This window comes from Tachysurus vachellii, chromosome 23, assembly GCF_030014155.1.
Source record: "Tachysurus vachellii isolate PV-2020 chromosome 23, HZAU_Pvac_v1, whole genome shotgun sequence".
Lineage (NCBI taxonomy): Eukaryota > Metazoa > Chordata > Actinopteri > Siluriformes > Bagridae > Tachysurus > Tachysurus vachellii.
Window position 1 is genome coordinate 12,430,405 of NC_083482.1, and position 18,688 is coordinate 12,449,092.

Sequence of the window (18,688 nt, forward strand, 5' to 3'; positions counted from 1 at the left end):
GCTTGTCTGGTGGTCTGGAAAAATGCAGTGGTTGGAGAACCATGGGATTTCTATTGGGTGGTAAAAAGACATGTTTGTATTTGTTATGACAATTAGAAATGTTGGGGAACCATCATGGTCAAGTCAAGAAGCTTTAATTGTCATTTCAACCATATATAGCTGACGCAGTACATAGTGGAATGAGACAACGTTTCTCCAGGACAGAGGTGTTATTAACAGGCAGTTTGCACACATGTCTAGTTACTTTCTACTCATGTGTGATTTCCTCAAACAGAGAATGCAACATTTTTAACAAGTTGTTGATTAGGTATGGAAATGAGCTTAATCTTTTCACTTTGTAATTAGATCCTGGCTGTTAAAATGTCTGTCACTCGCCAATTTAAATGCCCTTGTCTCATAACTTTTGCAGTTGTACCTGTGCTCTTTAAATATTTTTTTAAATAGTGTCATAAATGTCACTTTGTTGAGTTGCTTTCATGGCTGTTTCTCGCTATAACCAACCTGATGATGTAGATTTTTCCCGAATCAGCTTTGTCAGCTTCTTTGTATAAGAAACGGGGTTGTTGGAGATTTCGCTTTTATTGGTAGTTTTGATTCCGATAGCTTTAGCTGCAGTGGGAAATTCTGTACACTGTTTAAACTTCATTCACACTACTGAGCTGTGTGTCCCTTCTTTGTGTCTGTGATTATGTGTGTGTGTGTGTGTGTGTGTGTGTGTTACATATCTATTTATCTGGAGGATGCACTTGTTTTTACAGATGTGCCCTTCTGCAAGGCTGTTCACTGGGGTGTTCTGATTTTGTTCTTCTTACTTCTACTGCTTGTTGATGCACAGAATTGCTTGTGCGTGTCTAACAGGTGTGTGTGTGTTCCCAGGACTCTGAATCTCTGGACAGCTGCATCCAGAACACACTCGCGGCGCTCTACCCGCCGTTCGAGGCCACCGGTGGCACTGTGCTGTGCCAGGTGCTGGATGTGGTCGAGTCATCCTACCGCGGAGACGGCCTACGCTACCTCATCGACTTCCTGATCCCCGCCAAACACATTCTCCAGAGCATTCAACAGGACGCATGTGTGAGTGATGCCCTGCCTTTGATTACTTTTTTTTTAGGATCCTCTGAATTCCTTTGTAGTTACTCAGTGTCTACTTTCTTTTGTCTCCTGTTATTTGCTTTGCTTTCTCAGAAGCAGAGCAGTCACTCTCTCTCACACTCAGTCTGGCTGTTCAGTCATGTAGCGTCATGCCTGTGATAGCATTGTAGCATGCCCTGTTTGGTTAGGTGAGCTGCTTTTGCTCTAGTCACAATTAGTCAGAATGTGGGCACAGTCAGAACAAACAAAATCACACACCTCTGACAAAAGACTGGAGAATCCACAAAGCTCACTTTTCTTTTGGTAGCGGCTTCTTGTTTTGGTAATTTGAGAAGCTGCCCGCAAAAGCCCCATCAACACTTCAGAGATGAGGGGTTTTTCCCATTTGCCCATTCTCACTTTCTCACACAAGCTTCAGGCTTGGCTTCATTTAATGTTGGTGCCTCAATGTTGCCAACAGTGCAGGCTGTACACTAAATATACACCACACACTTGACCCAGAGGTATTATTTAACACTCGTTTTGAATACAGGAGTGTCCCTGGAAGTGTATCTGTGCAGACTGTATGTTCTGAAACCTGTGAGGTTGTTTTCTGTGTCTGTGTGTTTTTCACCATGACAAGAAAAAAAAAATCCTTTGCCAGGAGCATCACACTTTTAGTTCTATATAAAGTATAGAGACCTAACAGAAGGACAAAGATGTTGAGGTTGTAGTCATCACTTCATAAATTTCACAAACAAACAGCAGCCCTGCATTACTACTTCTACAGAACGATTACAGATGATCTTTAGAGGCTTCTAGGGTTCTAGGTATATTTACTTTCCCATCATACATAATGACATCATTAATAATTCATCTTGGAAGAAGTGCCTGGATAAATATTTATAATATTCTGATAAGCCATTTGGTTAATTAGATAATAATAGCGCCAACAATTTCAAACGAAAGGCAGAATGATGAAGGTTTTTTCATTTCGTTTATCACGAGGTAAGATCTGAATTTACTTTCAGTAGTCTGTTGCCAGAAATTAATCAGGAAAAAGGGGTCTTTTGTCCACACAACGTCATTTCTTTGTCATTAATTTAACAGGAACAATAGACATTAAATTTGAGATGTAGATATAGTAGATTTAGCTCTACAAAATTTCAACTAGCATGTTCACTGCTTTCTTTATATGTGTCTAAATATGAACTCGTAGGTAACTGTACATTTGATGAACTCCACTTGTAGGACACAGTCCATTTCTTCAGGCAAAGGCAACCACTACAACAGCTCAATTTAGAGGTTTTGCTAAAAGATCACCTTTGCTTTCAACTGCAAAAAGGTCAATAACAAGAGCAGGAAAACTTTGAAGATAAATTCTAGACGTCTTTAGTGCCTCTGTCATTTGCTTTGGCCTGTGAAGCAGAGAAGGAATGACCCTTTGACTTTTGTCCGCTCCGTTAGTGCAGAGAGCATGGCGGTGCTTCTCTTCACTATTGACAAACACACACCTGTGAATAAAGAGTGAGAACAGACCAAGGAACTGTCTTTTTGTGTGTGGCCATGTGACCTTTCAACGGAAACGGCTTGACACTGGTTTGTTTATAGTCTGACATTTTACTGTGGGAATTTCTGTGTGTGTGTGTGTGCACGTGTGTGTACAAGTGACTGCCACTGTTATGTATCATTTGTTCCCAGACAAGTAAAATGTATTTTACTTTACTTTTATTTATTAGGGTCTTGTTTGAGTAATGGTGATCTGCATAATTGTGTGTGTGTGTGTGTGTGTGTGTGTGTGTGTGTTAATGGTTTTATATTTTTATTTTTTGTGAATGTGTTTTCTCTCTGCTGGATACTCTGTGGGAAAATCTCTTTCTTGCTGCACCTGTGGTTAGGAGACTGCCTCAACGTCTGTCCATCATGCAGAGTTGGCATTTAGGGGCCCATATGAAGGTGTATAAGGATATCATAATGGGAACCAGCAGCCTGAGCACAGTGACTGCTCTGCACATAAAAAGCTCTTTCACCCTTATCAATTCACCCCACCCCACCCCCATTCTGTCATCCAGCACTTGGTGACACACTAGCCTACATCCTCTGAAGACTCCTCCACCCTTTGCTTTGAAAGGAATCCGCCGGTCATTTTTGGCTGCCCAAGAATCGTATTCTGGCAGGATATTTATCACACATTTATTCATCAGTGTTGTATCTGTGGTCCTCTGCATTGCAGTCTGCTGCGAGGAATATCCGAGATGTACTTCAGGTCTCATACCTTCCCTGGACAGTGGTTCATTCATATAAATGGATCCAGAAAGAAAGAAACGATTTCTTAATCCCTATTTTTCTATACTATTCTGTGATTATTATACAGATAAAGCTCATTTGTTTTATCTAAGCTTTTCAGTTTGTGCTAATGAAGTTATTTACTTATTAATTTGTTTTTATTTTATTTTTAAATAAAGTAAATAACTTCTCTAACACTTATTTTAATAACTTCTTAATGACTTCTTTAACACTTCTTTACGTGTTTGTCTCCTTGTCTGTGGATGGGTGTTATGTAAATTCATTAACCTGCAACCTTTCTGTTTCTGCATCCAGGGTAAAAGATTTTGTACATATTGATAAAAATATATGTGCTACACCACATACATAGTAAAACAGTGAAACAACGCTAATATTTAACACACGCCTTTGTTTCTCTCTGCAGTTTCCATATTGCGGTTTCCTTTTCCGCCACGAGGGCTGGCCACTGTGTGTCCACGAGAAGATTATAGTCCAGTTGTCCTCTTTGGACAGACGTGTCCTGCAGCCTGGTGACTTCTATCTGCAGGTGACAGCATCAACCAAAAGTCCACCACGCATCACACTCAAGTGCCTGTCAGCGAGCGGGCAGCATGTGGAGGAGCTGGAGATCCCTGAGTTAGCCTACATCTCACTTTTCAGCATGGCCTGGCTGGACTCCATCAACCAGGAGAGGAACGTAAATGGCCGAGTCACCCTGGAGCACTGTCTGTTGTCTGCTGATAATGACATTTTCAGGGTGCCTTGGGAAGATGTGGTACAACCTGAATTCATTAGCAGACCCTCAAAAGTGAGCCAGATGGTTATGGAGAATGGGAGGGTTGATGATACTGAGGTAAAAGAGGGGCAGGAAGATAGTGCTTCCGAATCTGTGCATGGAATTTTGATCGACACATCAATGGCAGAGTCAGCAGAGAGAGGGGAACCGTGTAAGACGGTTAAGCCTCTTCCTGCTCTGGAACAGGACAGCAGTGGGAGGAGCAGTGCTGCTGATGATTCAGAAGGTGAATATGTAGAACTTGCAGATATCACACTGCCTCGCTTTTCCCCACAAAAAGGCTCTTTGACTCAGTCAATAAGCATGAACTACAGAAACTTACACAAACCACGGACTACAGGGCCTGAACGGCCCAGAGCTAATGCCTTGGAGAGCTCTGTGAAAAGTGACAGGTGTCCTCAGAGCATGGTGTGTGCCATGCTGATTGAGGAGAACCTTACAGGGCCGTTTCTGCATCAGATGCCAGGAGGTCTGCACAGCAAGCGGCAGGAGGAGAATGAGTGTGAACCGACCTCTTCTAAAGGTACAGCTCCATCTGACGTTATGCTTGAGCATGAGCCTGTGACAGAGTGTGTGCCTGAACAATTGGACTGCATCAACACAGCACTTTGTGACTTGGAAAAGAACAACACTATGCATATTAACTCTGAATGTTTAAATCACTGTCTTGCCCCAGAACCAGATTCTGACCAGCCTACACTTAGTATCTGTACCACTGACTTAGAAGCAGCTGCCATGGATAAGCAGAGATTTGTAAGTAGGGTTGAAATGGACAGTAACCTGAGTGACTATGCTACTAGCACTCCAAACGCAGAGCTTTTAGAAGCTTCTGCCTCTGTCGAGACTCAAAAAGAAGTGCAGATAGAGGTAGAGGCTAGCAAGGAAGTACAGACTGAGTCTAAACAGGAAGATCCTAAAGACCGGCCAGCTAGCCGGCCTACAGAATCTGAGAATAGGGCCTGTGGTAGCCAGTGTAGTAGTGAAAGCAACCTCGATTCCTGTGACACAGAGGAGGGCAGGCCAGGGTCAGCAAGCCCCCAGGGGCAGCAGGTAGACTGGGCCATTGTCTCCGTACAGCCTGCAGAGGGTCACGTTACAGCCATTCTTCCAGGTCACAAGAGGACAGAGCCATGTGAGAAGAAAGAAAGTCAGAACAGAAATAAGGGATATGTAGATGCAGAGATGGAGCTGCCAAGGGATGAAGCTGAGGAAGAACAAGTAAACAAGAGGCAATATGTGAATGAAGGTGACTCACGAACAGGAGAAAAGGAATCGGGGAGAGGGACCGAGAATGAGGCAAACATAGAGGGAGTGGTAGTTGATATGGTAGAAAAAACAAAGACTTCACAAACAGGTTTGTTTAATTCCACACCCAAATCTGGCACAATTGTAAGCACATCTCCAGGTCAAGAGACAGGAAGCCCTTTAGGTACAGAGGAAAGAAAAGAAATTCAAGAGATACAAAAGAAAGAGTTTGAGGAGTTAGAGAAAGATGAAAGTATGCAGATTGTCTCCAAGGGAACTGAGGACGTTGGAATTAAGGGATGTCCTTTGATTGAGAATGAATTAACCATGGGAATTAAAACAGCATCTCAAGTCTTTCAAAACCTTCCGGTTATGTCAGATGTGCCAGTTGCAAATGACAGCACACCCTCAGAGCAAATGAGTATACACACATCGGATGCACTGGCAGAGGGAGTAAACATGATTAAAGTGGAGGAAGAGGAGGTGAACGACAGACAGGAAGAAAGGATAGAGGAGCAGAGGCCGCAGGATGAGCCTGTGTCTCCTGTTAATAGTATGCAACTGGAAGCAGGGGCGGAGTCTCAGCATCATCATCATCATCATCATCAACAGGAGCAGGAGAAAGGTAGAAACCATTTTCACATCCCAAACCTCACCTGTTGCTGCCTTTTCTTCACCCTCCTACTCTTTAACCTTTTCTTTCTGATGTAAGTCTTCATCACCCCTCCATACCTCCGTGTCACTTCCTGCTTCTGTCCTCCCCTTAATCCATATTTATCCAAACTCTGATGTCTGTTGTTGTGTTTTTTGTGTCTTTATTTAAAGACATGTTTTAATTATTTATCACTTGAAAGTTCTGCACTAATTTTAGGTACTTTTCCGCTTTATTCTTTCGGGTGTAATATTTTACGCTTTCCCCCAGCACCTACTTCTGTTTACTTTAGACACACAATCATAAAGTGACATTTCCTACACGGAGATCCTTTCCCTGCGGGGGACCTCAGGCAGCGGCCTACTGACAGACTACAAATGACTCTCAAGTGACCCGCGTTGAAGCTGAAAGAAAGTAGTGACACAGGCTGTTTCTGTTTATGCTGGTTAGTTTACGAGGACAGACTTCATCGCAGGTCATATTCCGGTCTCTAGACAGTTTGTTTCCAAGTTTTGCTATGAGTGGTGACTCTATTGAACAATAGCCAAGTCTTTAGAGGCCATGATAGAAAAGAGAGTGCTGGAGGAAAGACAGGGTCCTGGGTAGAATTCACACACACTCTACTCTGTGTTTTTTGTAATTCAGTATCTTGCCTTTTGGATTGAATTGTATTTGTGGACATTTATTGCCTCAGGCAGAAGTATACAGTAGACTATGTTTTGACTGGATGGCGGTCTGCTTTAGAGTAGTAGAAAAAACTCAGGGTGACTAAAAACAGATTTTTGTAAACATCTGTAAGCAATGGAGCTTACATTACTTTATACACAGGCAATATGAATGTTGTTGCCTCTTTAAAACAGTGCAAAGTGAATCAGTGAAGTATGGTATCACTTGTGTATGAGGTACAGCAAGCTTGTTTCCTGATCCTACTGTTGTTCAGGTGTGAACAGTAATGTGCAGGTGGGTGGGCTGCGGGCAGGAGGGGGTCAGGGTGTGTGTGTGTGTGTGTGTAGGGGAGGGTTGCACTGTTTTGAAAGCCTCAGTGTCTTTGTTTGTTGTTAGTTAGGGAACTGTGATGGATGCCACACCATGTGGGTGGTTTACACATTTGACAGTGTTTAGGTTTCTCTGCTTCAAGTAGACTCACAGCTATAATTACATCCATACTCTCTCCCATTACTCGTTTCTCTTTACTCATCCATCACTGTCAGTTACCATGTTTACCTTTATTCAGCACCACCTGCATTGTTTTATTCACATTTCATAGAGATTACTTATATGAAGCTCATCTTGTGCTGTGTATGGCTTTACTCGGAAGTAGTTACATCCTTTTCTACCTACAGGTGTTAGTCCAATGCAGCCTAAAAAACCAGCAACAGGATATCACAGCTACAGATATGGTAGTGGTAATGTTGGAGAAATGTTAACATTTTAACACATTCTGGACAGAAATAAATATCTGTATCTGTTTGTGCTGGGGGCACGGTGGCTTAGTGGTTAGCACGTTCGCCTCACACCTCCAGGGTTGGGGGTTCGATTCCCGCCTCCGCCTTGTGTGTGTGGAGTTTGCATGTTCTCTCCGTGCATCGGGGGTTTCCTCCGGGTACTCCGGTTTCCTCCACCGGTTCAAAGACATGCATGGTAGGTTGATTGGCATCTCTGGAAAATTGTCCGTAGTGTGTGATTGCGTGAGTGAATGAGAGTGTGTGTGTGCCCTGCGATGGGTTGGCACTCCGTCCAGGGTGTATCATGCCTTGATGCCCGATGACGCCTGAGATTCACGGGGACGCACAGGCTCCCCGTGACCCGAGGTAGTTTGGATAAGCGGTAGAAAATGAGTGAGTGAGTGTGTTTGTGCTACCTTTATTTTTTTTGCATGAGCCCGGATCAGACCATTTGGCAACATAAACAGAATACGATAAATTTGTTTAAACACAAGTTTGTATTTAGAGGATTTTGACCGTATAATCTGATATGCAGGATACATTAACAGACAAAATTTGGCCATGTTTTCTATTTGGGATAAGTGTGTCATTATGTGGGATCAATGTGACAGGTAATAATCTAAAAAGACCTGATTTAGCACCGAATGGACGTCTATATACAGTATAGCCAACTAGGAAATTTCTAGGAAACATGGATTTCTTCAAATAATATTTAATTCAGTCTTAGGGGATTTCTGTCTAGAAGAAAGAATGTTGCTTTGAATTAGCATTTAGACACATGGAAAGGAGTTTAAAATTCTAAATTATCCTCCTCTCTGTACGGATGACTAAACAACCTGTGAAGGAAAGCTAAGCTGATGAGCAAAGCAGATGGGATCGTAAGTGCAGGGTTAAACACATATGCACATGGACACATAGGCACCGAACAATGAGAAACGTATATGATCAATCTGTCTGTGTGAGCCATATAACAGACATAAACAAACACATACACACTTCTCAGGCCTTTAAACAAATTCAACAGGCAGCTGTTTAAATAAGCGACAAGAAAGAACCAATCTGAAGTCAGGAGCTGTGTCTGAGAATAAATGAAGGAAAAATTAAAAGAGGGAGAGAAGAGACAGGGAAAAGGTAGACCAGGGGAATGGCCCGTGGGCTTTGCCAAATTTGCCCTCCAGACGGAAAGGGGCAGAAATGTGAAACTCCATCCTGTTCCACTCTGCAGCACTTAACTTCTCTGAGGTCCCATCCAAATCTGGGAGCTGTTGGTTTGATTTATTTTAACAGTGAAAAGAATGAGCCAAGGAGAGAACGGGTGAAAGATTTGTTAAATTCCCAGCTGCCTTATCTGTAACCTTTCATTACATTGTGGAATCCGGGCTTCAGAACTTCACCTTTTTGCTATATCACCTTTAATCCGCTTTGAAATACAGCAGTCCCTGCCAGATTACATCTCAGACCGATTTATGCTTGTTTTCCCTGTCTTTGTGGTTTATGAGCTTGAGGCTGTGTTTGGAAGTATCCCTGACCGTGTCTCATGTTTTTTGTTCTGGCAGTGGATTGTTTTGTTTTACAGTTCCCAGAAACTTCAATCTTTGGGATACTGTTAAAGATCTTGGATCCAATAAGTAAACAGAAACACAGTGCATGCGAAGGTGTGCGGTGTGGGTTGGTAATTTGACCATGCCGTCTAGGTCAGTTTGCCAATTTCTAGCTGTTTGTTCAGAACCTTTGCATGTATTAAACCCATGATAATGATTAATGTTTACTTAAAAATGTCAAGATTTGAATGTATTTGAGCTAAAAAGGTATGCTGTTACCTTGCTCAACCAGGGGAGTACAGAAAACCGCTGACTATGTGATTGCAGTAGCACAATTTATAATAGAAATGAATGTTTGAATGTTTTTCACCACTTACAGTGTTGACCGGTTTACTGCTCTGTTTGTGCACTGATGCTAGAGAGCATGTTTATTAGCCTCTCGTATAAGTCATACCCTAGTTAGGTGTTTTTAGGTGTGTTTATGCATGTGAGGGTTTGTTTTTGATTGCTGTAGTTCAGGCTCTCGTATAACACTATTGACCCAGATTCTATCTTGCAGACTTAATGCGTGCAGAAGACCCGTCGCTGTGTCCCGTTTTAGTGACGCCTCCTTCGGGTAAAATTCACACAGTGGACTCTCCAGTGATGCCACATGATCCTCCTCCTGCGTTTCCCAGTCAGGCTGTTAGGAATCAGCCTCTTCTCATTGAAGCTCATAACATCAACTCTGACATCCTGTGCTCTGGAGTGCTCTGCCTGCCTGGTACTGTACATATGTGTCCAATAAACACATGCATCTACCACAATTATATAAATATACTGACTGGTCAAATATATAGACTCTCTTTTATATATATATATATATATATATATATATATATATATATATATATATATATATATATAAAACCATTCTCTTTTTCAGATTTTCTATTTATTAACACTACATTTATCCAACAAACTTATGATCTTTGCAAAAATATTTATCCAATGATGCTTTTCACATGGTACTTAGCACACGTTACAGTTTTGGCAGAATTGCTTTCATGTCAAGAGCTGCTCATGTTAAATCTGAGCGTGGCATCTGTATGAAGTCACAATTTTGACGAGGTCTCTTAAAATTTTTTACATTTCGTTCCTTTTCAGCCGACTAATTGACTACACTAAACGCATTTCAGACTGCGTTCAAATCATCTACGATAGTAAATTCCAGACTATTATGTAAGCATGATTTGAGGCAGTTAGGTTCCTACTCTTGAACTTAGTGTTCTGTTAGTTACTTCTGGTGTGTAAGAAAAACTAAATAGAAATATGACAAAACGTTTAAAGACACGTTTAAAAATTTACTCTATTCAAGACAACGTTATTCTGTCTCATGCTGATTAATATTTATAAAGATAGTAAATCATTGTATTACTGATTGGTCTCCAGGGACACGAGACAAGTCAGGCCATGCACTCGTAACAGTGACAACAAGAAACACCGCTTGGCTGAACCCGAACTGCAACAGCAGTGAGCTTGTGCGCATCATGGTCTACTTCTACACCATTCTCAGGTATTCCCGCTCACAAAGTTGTGCATGTTCTATACATCTTGCCACTGCACCATGTCAAGTTTAATTCCTGAATTCAAAATTTTTGTGTTTATATACTAATATTGGAGTATCGCTGGTGGTAAATATCAGTAAGAAATCAATACTTACTCTGGTTAAAACTCTTAGTCTGTTTGTCTGGAAGTATTTCCATACAAATAGTAGCAGTAGCAGGGGAGGTGTTACTTTTTATAGGTGTACAGTCATTCCTTTTTGTAGCATGAGCGTTGCAGTGGATTGTCTTGCACTAAATTCCTGTCCTCAGACGAGCACCAGAACTAGCGGGGGTCAAGATTTTTTTTTCTTTGAGCCCAGTGTTTTGAAGACATTTACCTCAGAAGACGTGTTGATTCATTGCGACTCTTATTAAGGAGAAATATGACGCGAAGCTCTCCCGCGGAGTGAGGAAGAGGTGGACAGTTGAAGTGTCTAATGGAGTTATGAGATTTGCGTTAAAGCTATTTTCAAGACTTTAGATTGGTTAATAACTTGTAAAAATAACAGACCCACGTGGGGACTGACCAATAGCATCGATATGTGAAAAAATATGAAATGTGTAAAGATATGTGTAAAGACTTATGCATGCTTAAAATATTTTAACCCTTTATTCTGTGTGTATGTGTGTTATAGGAAGGAAGTGCAGGCGTTGGGTTTGACTGTCCTAGTGGATGCCCGCAGGTGCTCACCTGTCCCTGCTCTCTTCAAAGCCTTCGCCGTTCTGCAGGTAAGAATACAGCCCTGTAACTATCCTCCAGGAGGAAATGCCTCACTGTGAGTCTGTCTGAATGTGTTTGGCTCATAAATTCCTTCATAAAACTTGGGCGACTTAGTCATTTGCTATATAGCACTGAAGTTCTGAAATAAACACCAGCATTTATGTTACTTAAGCTTCTTTCTCAACATTAAAAATTAAAGAATGTGGCCCAGTTATATAGATGGAACGTCATAAAAGTTTATTTTAGCTATTAAAGTATATTTACTTGCTATGAGAGCAAGTATATTTACTTGCTATTTCAAACCTCGCTGATTTATTAGCCCTGCACAATGCCACAACAAAATGAACCCTTAATTGTGAAACATCCTGGACCCATCCTGAGGAATTATTACAGCAGCGTCAAAAGAAATAATCAGTAAGGTTTAAAACACGCAAACACTAGAATAGCTACCTCTTAATAGCATAATTGTGTTTTCATTTCTGGGGATTGTTTAGTAGTGTGATGTGTTGATGTATATATCAGTGAATTCTCCTTGACTTTAGCCTGTCCTGGCCCATGCTCTCTAATCCATATTGTTTGTAACCCTCTGATGGTGTTGGTAAATGTGTGAACATTGTACACTTTATAAACTACCGCTGACTGGGTAGCTCTACATTACACATAACCTCAAGAAGGTTGTAGATTTATAAGCAGTCGTGGCTGTAATACATGTGAAAAGATCCTGGAAATTATGAGTCATGTTTTCTCATGACTGAGCCTGAGCAATGTTGTTAAAGCTTTACCTGTGGACGTTAAAATGAGCTGTGAGTTGTGCTTACACGAGAAGTTTCAGTCCTGTGAACACTTCTCACACACACACACACACACACACACACACACACACACACATTGTTTCTACACAATTTTAAAAGTAAGCAGCCTTACTCAGCAATCTGTTAGAAACACTTTAAACTTCATTTAAACTACTTACTATTTAAGTAAGTACTTACTGAAAGTGCTAAAAAAAAATTTAGTCATACTATGAAAAAACCAAAACACTGTATCGCATGTAGCATGTGCACCTGATTCTGATGAAATGCTACGAAAATAAACCAGGGTCTGGTACAGTGAGGGGGAAATCTGAGGTTTCACCACAATATCTGTGTTATGCACTATCCACATTTACAGCCACTTTGAGCCGAATGTGAACTATGGCAAGGTGAGCAATGGAACTTCTGTCACTTAGTTTGATTACTATTGATGGAGTCTTGTTGCCTTGTTTATACAGGACCGTGAACTCGGCCGTCTTTGCGTTTGATAAGGTGGGAATGCTTGTATAACGAGAGGCATTTAAGAATACTCATTTAGAGACCTTAAATTTTAGAACTTTGTCGAAATGCACTCATGACTCTCACAAGAGTATCACATATCATGTTGTAATTGCTTGCAGAATGTGTTAAAGATTTCCATCTGCTGGATATACACTGGTGTGAAAATGAGATATTATTGGGATATAATCATATATATGTTACAGTTCAAGCTTAGCTACTTCTCCTGTAAACGTATTCATAGAGCTTGTGCAGATTGTTGAAAGGGTTGAGTAGATCAAATTCTGGTATCAAGTTGAACACCAGGCTTGCCTGACATATGTTTGACATATCACCGCTTTAAGCCAGAACTAGCTGACTGCTTAGACAGGTTCTTGTTTGCATAGGTGTGTTAGTGTTTCACCCGGATCCTAACATTCCCCAGTCATTTTGTTTGCCCTGACCAAACCACAGAGTTATGGTTCTGCCCATTTTTTCAGAAGGCTGGATGGGAGGAAGCAACTGCCTGATAGTGGAGAAACAGCTAATCTGACACCCAATGAGAAATATTCATGAGATTAATGAATCGCATACAAAAAATGGGTAGGTGGTCATATACTGTAGCTCACCAGCACCTCCAGGAACATACAGGCACATTCCAGGCTCTTTTGTTTTTTAATGAGAACTGGAGTTGTATACATTTACAGTAAATTGCCAGTTTACTTTACAGCCCTATGATCAGCAGTATAGTTCGTGCCGTAGGCATTTCTGCTTGAAAATAACACAAGTACACTTTTACATAATTAGGTCCAGATGGAACATAGGTGGCCTAATTAGGTCCATTTTTAAAAAGCTTTTAATTCATAGCTTGGATCGCTGCAAAGATAAGATTATTAGTTCTTTTTTATAGTCAGATTCTGAATGTCACAAAGAGGAAAGGAGAAGAGCACATTTCAGGCACGAATGTTATGTGCCAGTGTTGCGAGAGAGTTTGGAGCAGGAGCACCACCGAATCCTGACTGCATAATGGCAGGACAAAAGATCTAAGATCTTGAGTGACTTTGAACCCTGTGGAGCACCTCACATATGCTGAAATGAGACAGGAAGGGCCTCCTTTTTATCAGGTCTGTCTGGGGAATGTGATAATGTCTCATAGGTGAACACTTGGTGGCCTCACACATCGAGGATTATCATCAAACCTGGTTTTAATTTCCTGTTCTTCTGTTTTCTTCATGTTGTTTGATTTGTTAGTGTTATTGTATGTTTAGATTTTTTCCCCTCTATTTATTTATTTATTTATTTATTTATTTACTTACTTACTTATTTATGTTGGTGTTGGGCTGGTCTTTAATTTGTTAGGTCTCTTTTTGTCAACGTTCCTGTCATTTCTTGGAAAGTACACATACCCTTGTGTTTGCTTTAAACTGCATGGAAAAGAAGAAAAAATCAAGTGATGTATGCTTTATTATTAGATTTTATGAAGTGCTGGTTTATTTTTCTTCTCTACAGTGTGTGACATTTTCTAGACAATAAAATCCAGAACTTGAATTGAGAAAACTGAGAATCTTGATTGTTTCTAAGACGTGACTATTTTTATTACTGTTATTCAATCTTTAATAAATCCTAAAAGAGCAAAGCATTCATTTTTTGACGTGTGTACTTCTGCATTAATTTGGTTTTATTATGTACTCAGGAGTCCATGCCTGGTTGTATCCACACTGTCTTTGTATTGGCTGACAGAGATCTGGCCTTGCGTATTGAGAAGCCTTCTGCAGTTCAGGCAAGTGACTTACGTTCAAGATTTTTTTTTTAACATTCAGCTGTTAACTAAAATTACTAAAGTAATGCAGGAATCATTGGTTTACTATGAATGAAAAAAAATTTTAGTGAATAAAACAAATGCCCGTGTAGTGGTTCTGAAGTCTTTAAAAAGCCACTTCGTATAACGTATTTTTTGTCACTTAAGTAATATGTATGTAAATATACACCAAAGACTGATAGCCATTTTACTCTGCATGTATAAAATGTACCACAGTCCAAAATAAGTAATCATCTGTCCTGATTATCTAAAAATACACTGGAGCCTTGGTCTCACCTCTCTTGTGCTTTGCCATTGCTCTTAGTGTATTGTGGACTATTGAAAACACAAGCGTTTGTGTTGTTGGTCAGTAAGCAGACTGCCAGGGAAACAGTCGGCTGACACGCTCGCAAATACGTACAATATCACCGCTATGAAACAACAATAAAGATTCAAAGCAATATTCAAACTTGTTATTTAATTCAGATTGATGTTCATGCATTCACAAGCAAAGGTGATGTGAATCAGAAACGGTCTTTTGTGATGACTTTTTTGTTCTACACATCTTTGTGTTCTGCAGGTGGAGTTGTTAACATCTCTGAAGTCTCTACATAAGCACATAGAGGTTTCTCAGCTCCCCACCGAGTTTGACGGCACTTTTCCTTTCTCCCACAGCAGCTGGATCTGTTTCAGGACTGTAAGATCAAATTGTTTGGTTTCTTTGGGTTTTTTTCCCCTCAATGTATTTAGGGCAAGACAGCTTCACTGATATGTGTGTATTGAGTACAGTTTTGCCAAAATATTGAAAGGAAAGATGATAAAGTGATAAAGCAGCACCACTGGTTTGTTTTAATCAGTCACTCAGTAATGATCATGGCACCGCTTTCTTTCTTTCAGAGGGTTGAGCAGTTGACCAGTCATTGTGAGGACTCAATAAATCTTCTGCAAAGCACCATCAGCAGTCTGGAGTCTACAGTTCTGCCTCCTACTGCAGAGGTAACCGTACTTACTGAAAAATTCTATTTTACTTGTCTAGGCTTGTTTGCGTCAAATTCTTTCTTTAGTGGTGGTAGATTGACAATTTCTAACACCCTGTTAGCACACATTTTACCAACTCTCTGCCATTAAATAGGCTCAGTAGCTTGTCTGGCCAAGCATACAGTCCTCCTGGCCTTGAGGAGGGAAAATATTTCATTTGTCAATGTTGCTTATAGGTTTTTCTAGGCTTTGGCAGATGGATAAATAGCTGTTAGATTAACTGCTCTGTGCTTCTCAAGTGGAGCTGATTGTTTTTTCAGTTACTATCTCTGAAGGGTTTTATTCCTCTTGTACCACAGCAGTTTGTCAAAGATTGCAATGAGTTGGTTGTATAAATGATTGCAACCACATGTAGTTACATGTAATGATGACAACTTGGTTATCATCACTTGTGTCATAGCAGCTATAAACACTCAAAAAAACAGTCTGTCATCATCCTCTTTTTTCTCTCTTTCTTAAAGTTGATGTCATGTAACTGAGAAACTAGAAAGTGTTTGGTGGAAAACCTGACACTGGGGACTCATAAATGTTAAATGAATATCTTTTTACAGAAAGCTAACGGCATGTTTTTCCTTATTAGGCTTAGCTTATGTGGCATCCGCTATACACGTCTCTGTAAACAGGTTTTTAATATAGAAACGGAGCAGCTGGCACTACTGACAAAGCTGCCGTTAATCCAGAGCTTCTGACCAATTCGATTTGAATACTCAGCAGCACTGCAGTTAAATCATCAGTATAAAAGCAAGCAGTCTTTTCCTGGTCAGAATTAAAAATGTTGTGGGGTAATATTGAATTTCCAAACAGACTTGTTTGGTCACTGGTTTCTCTTCCAGTATAAGCAACATGAGCTCTTGTGGGTTTTTAATATATCAGCAAAAAACACCATGATAAACAACTAATACTAACAAGTAATGATAATGTTTTTAGGATAAACACTGCCATATTCTGCCATTGTATTGATATCGCTTTTCTCCACACTGCACACTAAGAGGAATCTTTAGCTGCTAATGGTGTGTGTGTGTGTGTGTGTGTGTGTGTATACGCAGTTCAGAAGAACAGGGTTAATGTGCCAGGCCTTTAACTCAGTTGACCCCTGGTTGTCAGGTTAGGTCAGTGAAGGACATTCCTTGTCCATTGGGAGATGGAAATGAGGAGAGGGGAAATAAACCCTAGGGAGTTGGGTATCATGGGTCATCTTTGAAATCACCAAAGCAGGCTTCATTGAGTGGGGTATATGGATTGAAAGTGCCTGGATGATGAGGAGATAGATTTCTTTTTGGGGTTATGCTAAATGTTTAAAGAGGCTCCTCTCCTGCTTCTGCTTTTTTAGAAAATGGCATTTAGAAAGTCTTTTATCTTTTGATCTTTTTGTACCCATTATTCATAGGTCCATTTATTTACCTCCCCATTCTTTATTATTATACCAATTATGCCTTTATTTGTTTTTGTTTATGCTTTGTTTGTTTGTTTGTTTACTGACCTGCATAATCTCTTTTTTTTTTTTAGTCCCTTTTTTAATTGTGCACTTTATCTCTCTCCGTCACACTGATTCAGCACATATGCATGCAATAAAGTAATTACAGCCAGATTGAGACGCACTATGTTCACTGCTCATCTTTAACATTCCTTCCCTACCACACACTCACTTACTGGAACATTAGTAATTACAGGCAGCACAAACAAGGCGTTGACATAGTTATGTGCTTTACATTGTGTTGTAAATTCTGCATACACTTTTGTTGTTGTTGTTGTTGCTGCATTATTGAGAGCAATTATCATCCATTCTGAGACATAACATTCTGAGTTTGCACTGAAGGAGATCGGGCATCGATAGAGGACCAGAGAATGAAAGGAGCAAGTCTAGTATGAAAAGACACAATCTTGTATCACAAATGAACATAAAATAGTAACAGTGAGGAGTTTGGAGGTGCAATAGTGCGTAATTACTGTACTGTGTGAAAGTATTACTGCCAGAAAGAAGCTTATCTTTGCTAATACAAAAAAACACACTCACACCTGTGTGAAAGAGCTTTACATGCATATCTCAGTTCAATGGTTGTTGGAGTTATTATGCAAATTGTGCAATATTATCCACTTCTCATGTGTCCAGTCATAGCCTCCAGGTTGGAAAGGCAGAAAGGGTCATTTAAAAATCTAATTAAGCTGTCAGTGCTTGTAATGACAAAATAAAGTTTAATTGTCACCTATGGGAGAAAGAACAGGCAGTTCAGTCTGCAGCAATGAGTCACGTCGAGATTCTGAAGGACTCCTCTTGTACTAATCTGTATTTTTTAATACAAGCGCTGTCTGGTTATTGCTCTGATAATGTAAAGTGCATATGTGTGTGTGTGTGTGTGTGTGTATGCTTTAGGAGGCACAGGTGCTTCTGCACAAGTATAAAGAACTGATGAGGAGCATCCTGGAGGACAGCCGGCTGGTGCGTCTGCAGCTGGAGGGAGGAGCCGCTTTGTCCCGCCTTCGTAAAGAGGACACCAGCGTCAGCCTCACTGAGGACTACAGGTGACCGAGAACATCCTGCATGTTACCACACCCTCACTCAAACACAACTCTTTTTAAATGTATATTTTAGATGCCTCACTAAGAGCTTAATGATTTGTTTTTAATGCCTCAGAAACATGCATTTCTGTACGTTAAACTGACTTTAAACGGCACGTCACAGCTGCCTGTGTTCATTCAGACAAACGTTACACTACTTGTTTACTAAACTAGCCGATAAACAGATAAAAATAGTAATGGCATAACTGGCCAAATACGTCCAATATTACTTTTACACAATACTCACCACAGAGATTGTGAGCTTTTTGTACTGTTTGATAAAGACAGTGGTTCAAACAGCAGAAGTGAAAAATATCCGAGAAGAAAAAGAAAAAAAACAAATGCTCACAAGTGTTATTTCTTACTTGCAATGTATGTATTTGTATTATATGGAATTTTAATGGTGCGTTTAATACAGAACACATGAATGGCAACCTAAGCAACATATCGGTGAGCATGTTTTTTTTTTTGTTTTTATTTTTTAAAGAGTGACATCAGAAGAGACAAGAGAAGAGAGAAATCATCCCCCTTATCTACTTCTTTTATTCTCATTGGTTTGTTGTTTGTTTTAAAAGTTTCAATAGGTTTATATGCAGGAGCAGCCCTTAACATTTCCCTTTACACCAGAACACACATTCACTTAAAGCAGAGCTCAACCTGTCAGAAC

General features: G+C 40.3%; 1 protein-coding gene across 2 annotated transcripts in view; it reads left to right on the forward strand.

Annotated features, from left to right (window-relative positions):
• Positions 1-18,688, forward strand: part of plekhg4 (pleckstrin homology domain containing, family G (with RhoGef domain) member 4) — a 61,838-nt gene that overhangs the window by 13,255 nt on the left and 29,895 nt on the right. For both annotated transcript variants that reach the window (XM_060858916.1, XM_060858917.1), the window contains exons 2-10: positions 877-1,074; positions 3,782-6,023; positions 9,596-9,799; positions 10,468-10,591; positions 11,258-11,351; positions 14,323-14,409; positions 15,008-15,124; positions 15,325-15,423; positions 17,837-17,985. In XM_060858916.1, the coding sequence (XP_060714899.1) occupies positions 877-1,074; positions 3,782-6,023; positions 9,596-9,799; positions 10,468-10,591; positions 11,258-11,351; positions 14,323-14,409; positions 15,008-15,124; positions 15,325-15,423; positions 17,837-17,985 (3,314 nt within the window). The remainder of the gene's footprint in view (positions 1-876; positions 1,075-3,781; positions 6,024-9,595; positions 9,800-10,467; positions 10,592-11,257; positions 11,352-14,322; positions 14,410-15,007; positions 15,125-15,324; positions 15,424-17,836; positions 17,986-18,688) is intronic.